The 7,516-nt window shown below is 58.2% G+C and overlaps 1 protein-coding gene across 1 annotated transcript; it reads left to right on the top strand.

The window, feature by feature from the left end:
• Window positions 1-6,939, top strand: HIPK4 (homeodomain interacting protein kinase 4). The gene is made up of 4 exons (XM_070399094.1): window positions 1-465; window positions 2,878-3,234; window positions 5,125-5,958; window positions 6,475-6,939. The coding sequence occupies exons 1-4, from the start codon at window positions 1-3 to the stop codon at window positions 6,652-6,654; spliced, it is 1,836 nt and encodes a 611-aa protein (XP_070255195.1). The 3' UTR covers window positions 6,655-6,939.
• The last annotated feature ends 577 nt before the right edge of the window (window positions 6,940-7,516 follow it).

Genomic DNA, 7,516 nt, shown 5'->3' on the forward strand with positions numbered 1-7,516 from the left:
ATGGCCACCATCCAGTCAGAGACTGACTGTTACGACATCATCGAGGTGCTGGGCAAGGGCACCTTCGGGGAGGTGGCCAAGGGCTGGCGGCGAAGCACGGGCGAGATGGTGGCCATCAAGATCCTCAAGAATGATGCCTACCGCAACCGCATCATCAAGAACGAGCTGAAGCTGCTGCGCTGCATGCGGGGCCTGGACCCCGAGGAGGCCCACGTCATCCGCTTCCTCGAGTTCTTCCACGATGCCCTCAAGTTCTACCTGGTTTTTGAGCTGCTGGAGCAAAACCTTTTTGAATTTCAGAAGGAGAACAACTTTGCGCCACTTCCTGCCCGGCACATCCGCACGGTCACCCTGCAGGTGCTCAGAGCCCTGGCCCGGCTCAAGGAACTGGCCATCATCCACGCCGATCTCAAGCCTGAGAACATCATGCTGGTGGACCAGACCCGCTGCCCCTTCAGGGTCAAGGTGAGGGGCTGCCCTGGGTGGCAGCATCTCCTGTTCTGTCTCCTCCCAGCCTTCCCCAGCCCTGGACGCTCTGGTTGTGAGGAGCAGGAAGACAGTGAGGGGCGACTGCCCCAGTCCAGGTGGGAGACATGGCTGGGCGGGACTAGGCTTGTGGGGGGTAGTGGGAGGAGGGGCACGGGTGGGTCTGAATAGATTTTGGAAATGGAGACAACAGGGTTTGCTGATGGGTCTTATATGAAGTGTCAGAGAGGACCTGAGGGGGCACAAAAGCCTGTTGGCCTGAGCAACTGGAGGATGGCAGTGCCATACCTCGTCACAGTGAGTTTGCCTGTCAACAAACACTTTCTGAATGTCTGCTCTGGGCCTGACCCTGTGCTGGTGCAAGCTCCTGGGCTCGCCCATCCCACCCCGACCCTGTCAGAGCTCCTGGGCTCCCCCACCCCGACCCGGTCAGAGCTTCTGGGCCCCCCCATCCCACCCCGACCCTGTCAGAGCTTCTGGGCTCCCCATCCCACCCCGACCCTGTCAGAGCTCCTGGGCTCCCCCATCCCACCCCGACCCCGTCAGAGCTCCTGGGCTCCCCCACCCCACCCCGACCATGTCAGAGCTCCTGGGCTCCCCCACCCCACCCCGACCCTGTCAGAGCTCCTGGGCTCCCCCACCCCACCCCGACCCTGTCAGAGCTTCTGGGCTCCCCCACCCCACCCCGACCCCGTCAGAGCTTCTGGGCTCCCCATCCCACCCCGACCCCGTCAGAGCTCCTGGGCTCCCCCATCCCACCCCGACCCCGTCAGAGCTCCTGGGCTCCCCCATCCCACCCCGACCCTGTCAGAGCTCCTGGGCTCCCCCACCCCACCCCGACCCTGTCAGAGCTCCTGGGCTCCCCCACCCCACCCCGACCCTGTCAGAGCTCCTGGGCTCCCCCACCCCACCCCGACCCTGTCAGAGCTTCTGGGCTCCCCCACCCCACCCCGACCCTGTCAGAGCTCCTGGGCTCCCCCATCCCACCCCAACCCTGTCAGAGCTCCTGGGCTCCCCCATCCCACCCCTGCCCTTGTGTCTGTTTCTGGGTTTGTTATTGTCCCCTGATGATAGGAGCTAGGAGCGCCGTGAGAGCAGGGCCAAGGCGATTTTGGTCACCACTGTGCCCTTGGCCCCCCCAGCACAGCGCTGCTGTGGAGTCAGTGCTACGTGAATGTCAGACCTGTGTGGGTGTAACAGTGCTTGATAAGGAGGAGGACCTGGGCTGCTGGGAGGTGTCTTTCTAGTGGGTGACTTACAGACGCACGCAGAGAGACACTGAGAGGGGAGAGACACAGACAAGCCATGAAGTGGCAAAGAAAGAACAAGAGATACAAATGAGACAGAAAGACAATGATAGATTTTTAAAAATTCATTCATTCATTCATTCTAAGCTCCTGCTCTGTGCCAGTCGCTGTTCAAGGCATCTAGGGGCTCAGCAGTGAACAGACAAAATCATGCCCTCATGAGACTCAAATCCTAGTTGGTTAGAAAAACAATGAACTCAATAAAAATATAAAATATATAGTTTGTGAAATGGTGTTAAGAGCTATGGAGAAAAGCAGAGGCCCAGGAAGGGGAGTAGGAGGGGGAGGGGACTGGTGTTTGATAGGACGTTTCGGGGAGGCCTCCCTGAGAAGGTGCCTGGAGTAAAGACCTGAGGAAGTGAGGGTGAGTGATGTGGACACCCAAGGAGAGAGCATTCCAGGCAGAAGAAACAGCCCTGCAAAGGCCTGAGCTGGGAATATATCCAGCTTATTGAAGGAACAGTGAGGGGCTCCTGTGGCTGGAGCAGGTTAGTGAGGGGGAAGGTGGGAGGAGCTGAGGGCAGAGATGGGACGGGCAGATTGTAGGAGCCTTCGGGCCTGTGGTGAGAACTTTGGCTTTTGTCACAGGATGTAGTAAAGCCACAAGAGGATGCTGAGCCGGGAGGTATGTGACCCGACTCAGGTCTTCACAGGATCTCTCAGAGCACATGTGAGGAACACACTGGGGGGCAGAGGCGGGAGCAGGGAGAGCTGTCTAGGCAGGAAATGATGGAGGCAGGACCCGGCGGGGCTGTGGCTTCGATGCACAGTGAGCAGATTCTTGATCTGTTCAGAAGGTGGAACCAACAAGATTCGCTGATGGACAAGGTGTGGGGTGAGAGAGCAAGAGAGGGGTTTAATGCTCACAGGCATCCATTCTAGTGGAGAGAAACAGAAACAGAGGCACCAACACACAAAGCAGCGACAAAGGCTGCAGGAGGCAGGCAGCGACATAAGCGGTAAGACTAACAGACAGCGACTGACAGATGGCAGAAGCAGACAGACACTGGGAGAGACGCCAGCTGAGGCCCAGATCTGTTTTCCCCACCCCATGCCTTGCCCACTGGGCGCCCTTTCCACACAGGTGATCGACTTTGGCTCAGCCAGCATTTTCAGCGAGGTGCGCTACGTGAAGGAGCCATACATCCAGTCGCGCTTCTATAGGGCCCCCGAGATTCTGCTGGGGCTGCCCTTTTGTGAGAAAGTGGACGTGTGGTCATTGGGTTGTGTCATGGCCGAGCTGCACCTGGGCTGGCCGCTCTACCCTGGCAACAACGAGTATGACCAGGTGCGCTACATCTGTGAGACCCAGGGCCTGCCCAAGCCCCACCTGCTGCACGCCGCCCGCAAGGCCCACCACTTCTTCAAGCGCAACCTCCACCCTGATGCCACCAACCCCTGGCAGCTCAAGTCTTCGGCTGACTATCTGGCTGAGACCAAGGTAGGGGGGCAGGTGCAATGAGGGCAAGCAGTGTGGGGGCTGCTGCATAAAGAAAAAAAAATCTAGCCAAATACGGTTTGGCTCAGTGGATAGAGCATCGGCCTGCGGACTGAAAGGTCCCAGGTTCGATTCCGGTCAAGGGCATGTACCTGGGTTGCGGGCACATCCCCCGTAGGAGATGTGCAGGAGGCAGCTGATCGATGTTTCTCTCTCATCGATGTTTCTAACTCTCTATCTCTCTCCCTTCCTCTCTGTAAAAAAATCAATAAAATATATTTTTAAAAAAAAAGAAAAAGAAAAAAAAATCTAGCCCAGCCAGCATGGCTCAGTGGTTGAGCACCGACCTATGAACCAGGAAGTCACGGTTCGATTCCCGGTTAGGGCTGTCAGGGCACATACCCAGGTTTTGAGCTCGGTCCCCAGTAGGGGCCATGCAGGAGGCAGCCGATCAATGATTCTCTCTCATCATTGATGTTCCAATCTCTCTCTCCTCCCTTCCTCTCTGAAATCAATAAAAATATACTTTAAAAAAGAGTTAACACATATAAAGCACTTTAGAAAGTGCCTGTATTTAGTAAGGGTCTGAATCTGAGCTCTGTGCTCCGTCTTCCAAGGTGTGTGACTTTGGACAAGTGTCTTTGACCTCTCTGTGCCTCAGTTTCCTCATCTAGAAAATGAGATGAGAAGAGCATTTACCTCCTAGGTTAGCCTCAGGGAGGTCTGGAAGCTTGGCTCAGCTGTGAGGATTGTCACAAGAGAGATCTGGATGAGACCAACAGCGGGACTGGAAATTTGAGGGTCACTCTGGGGGCTGCTGCAGTAAGAGGGGTCTGGGTTATACCACAGTGTGACAGAAAGGGTGGCGTAGCCCCTCTGCCAGCTGCGGATCTGGGGTCAGGCAAACGCGTGCAGTGTGAGGGATGTAAATGAGGCCCAGGTGGGACTGGACCTTTAAGGCAGCCTGTCTGCCACCTCTGTGGCTACAGTCACACACCTGTGCAGAGTCTGGGTGAGACAGCAGAGGACTGGAAGTTTGGGTCAGCTGCAGGACCTGTCACAAGAGAGGTCTGGGTGAGACCAAAGATGAGACTGAAAGATGTGGCAGCTCCTCTAAGGGCTTCTTGCCTGGGGGTTGCCAAACTAGTGTGGCAAGGAGGTTCAACCACTGGGAGGCCCGGAGGCCTGGGATGGAGTGTGGGAGCTGTAGCAGCAAAAGGGACCTGGGTTTGATTCCAAGGAGGACTAGAGGCTTAGGGCAGTTGCTCTGCTAGCTGCTTGCTGGTAGGGGCTGGGCCCACAGCTCCGGTGAGGACTGGAGGTCTGGGGTGAGGTGTGAAACTTGAGTGAGTGATAACTCTGGGTTAGATGATAGGAGGACCAAAACACATAGGCAGGTGCACTTCCAGCAGGAACAGGGCTCTAGATCCGACTAGACGCAGTGGTTCTCAACCTGTGGGTCGCGACCCCTTTGGCGGTCGAATGACCCTTTCACAGGGGTCGCCTAAGACCATCCTGCATATCAGATATTTACATTACGATTCATAACAGTAGCAACATTACAGTTATGAAGTAGCAACGAAAATAATTTTATGGGTGGGTCACAACATGGGGAACTGTGTTTAAAGGGCCAGAAGGTTGAGAACCACTGGACTAGAGGGACCAGGTTTGGCCCTCCCAGCAGCAAGAGAGCTTCAAGTCAGATCACAGGCAGAACTGGAATCAGGATTCAGATGTGTGGACTTCATAGCAACAGGAGAGCTCTGGGCCAGACTGCAGGGCCTGCTGGAAGTTACAGGAGTGACGGGGCCCAAGGCCTCGGTGTGGTGTCAACCCCCACCCACTGTGTCCCACCTGCCCACTGTGTCCCACCTGCCCACTGTGTCCCACCAGGTACGCCCACTGGAGCGCCGCAAGTACATGCTCAAGTCACTGGACCAGATTGAGACGGTGAATGGCAGCGGGGCAGCTGGGCGGCTAACCTTCCAGGATCGGGAGGCGCTGGCCGAGCACGCTGACCTCAAGAGCATGGTGGAGCTGATTAAGCGCATGCTGACCTGGGAGTCGCACGAACGCATCAGCCCCAGTGCCGCCCTGCGCCACCCCTTCGTGTCCATGCAGCAGCTGCGCAGTGCCCACGAGACCACCCGCTACTACCAGCTGTCGCTGCGCAGCTGCCGCCTCTCGCTGCAGGTGGAGGGCAAGCCCCCCACGCCTGTGGTGGCTGCTTCGGAGGAGGGGCCCCCCTACTACCGCCTGGCTGAGGAGGAGGAGGCCGTGGGTCTCGGCAGCGTGTCGGGCAGTGGGCCCTTCTTCCGTGAGGAGAAGGCACTGGGCATGCAAAGGGCCATTGACCAGCTGGATGACCTGAGCCTGCAGGAGGCGGGCCATGGGCTGTGGGGCGAGACCCCCAGTGCGCTGGCCCCACTCAAGGCAGCTGTGGCTGGCCTCCGGGTGCCCGACTCAGGCCCCGAGCCCATCCTGGCCTTCTACGGCAGCCGGCTAGTTGGCCGCCACAAGGCCCGCAAGCCGCCCACAGGCTCCAAGTCCGACTCCAACTTCAGCAACCTCATCCGGCTGAGCCAGGCCTCGCCCGAGGAGGAGGGGCCCTGCCGGGGCAGCGGCTGGGCAGAGGGAGAGCACCGCGGAGCATCTGCAAAGCCGCCCACCATCCCGAAGCGGGACGGGGACGGTCCAGACGTCAAGGACATGACTATGGATGCTGAGGTGAGTCAGGTGGTCAGGAAGGGTGCAGGTGGTTGGGGTCAGGGGTGCCCACAGAGCTTCGGGGGGAGGGGGTGAACCTGGCCTTGGCTCCCCACACATGTGTTGCCAACAGCTGGATCAGAGTCCAACACACACTAGCCCAACCTCGGAACATTACCAGGCTCCACACACTAACCCACACTCAGGACACAACTAGGATGGGCGAGGCTCTGCACATATTAACATGCCGTCAGGCTGTGTAAAAACTCAGGGCACAGTAATCCACCTGGAGGAAGTGACGAAGGCCCCGCACATGCTCACCCACCCTGGGAAGATGTGACAAAGCCCCAGCAGACACTAACATCCCCTCAGGACACACTGGTCTCAGCACACACTATTGAAGCCCCAGGATGTGACGAGGATTGCAACGGTATAGAATCGTCTTCAGAAGTGACAAGGGGTCAGGTGGGACAGGAGGGCGTCCATGAGGGGCAGGATGGTGGCTTCTTGGCTGATGCCCTCTCTTCTACCCCACAGAGGCCGAGCCCTGAGCTCTTCGACCCCAGCACCTGTCCTGGAGAATGGCTTAGTGAGCCAGACTGGGCCCTGGAGGGCATCAGGGGCCCACGGGCTCAGGGGCTCCCACCCCGCCATGCCCACCCACATGGTCCACCCCGGGCCACCAGCTTTCTGCAGCATGTCGGCGGGCAGCATTGATGGTGACCCCACCTACACCCATCACTGGTGGCTGAGCTAGCTGGGCTGGCATCCCTTCCTCAGAGCCATCCCCTGAACCCACAAATTCTTACAGAAAGTTATCCAGAAATTCCCATTGCCCCACCCACAGTGCATGCCTGCACACACCCCCAAACACAGGAGGGCCTTGGTGTCTGGCCTGTGACCACCTCGATCAGAGGGGCACAGAGGCGGCTGCACCCTGTTGGCCCTGAGCACGTTCTTGGCCCTGCTGTCTCTGCCTATTTCAATAAAGAACTGTTCACAGCCCTGCCTCATGCCTGTCCTCGTGCTGGGGGTGGGGGGTGGGGGGGGTTCAGGCTGGTGCCCAGGCCTGCTCTGATGCTGCACCCAGTTGGCCATTGGCTCAGGCTGGAGGCTGGGCTCCCAGGACACTGGGACAGGCTGTGCTTGGCACACTGACCCAATCCCTAAATATGCACAGTGCCTGGCACACAGCACACGAGAACCACCCTCAGAACACTGTGTCCGGCAGGTGCCCATCCAAGCTTGCCAGATGCCAAGGTCTCATTGTGTGTTTACCTGTCCTTGTCACTACAGGCTGGCCATGCACTTGGCTGGTGCCAATTCACACTTGGTGCATGCGCCAGTGTTCAGACAATCGAGTCCACCCTTGGGCTATGGCGATGGTTCGTCTGCTGGGAGCACGCCGAGTGTGTGGCACACACTAACCCATGCTGGCTACAGGACGCTCAGCATGCACCAAGCATGCCATCATACACTGCATGCTCAGCACATGCCAGCCCATGCCAGTTACACATGCCAGCTGTGAGAGCTCAGCACATGCTAAACTAGTGGGCCACATGCTGTATGCTCAGCAATG

This window comes from Myotis yumanensis, unplaced genomic scaffold, assembly GCF_028538775.1.
Source record: "Myotis yumanensis isolate MYYU_CA2020_CCGP unplaced genomic scaffold, mMyoYum1.0.hap1 SCAF_18, whole genome shotgun sequence".
Classification (NCBI taxonomy): Eukaryota; Metazoa; Chordata; class Mammalia; order Chiroptera; family Vespertilionidae; genus Myotis; species Myotis yumanensis.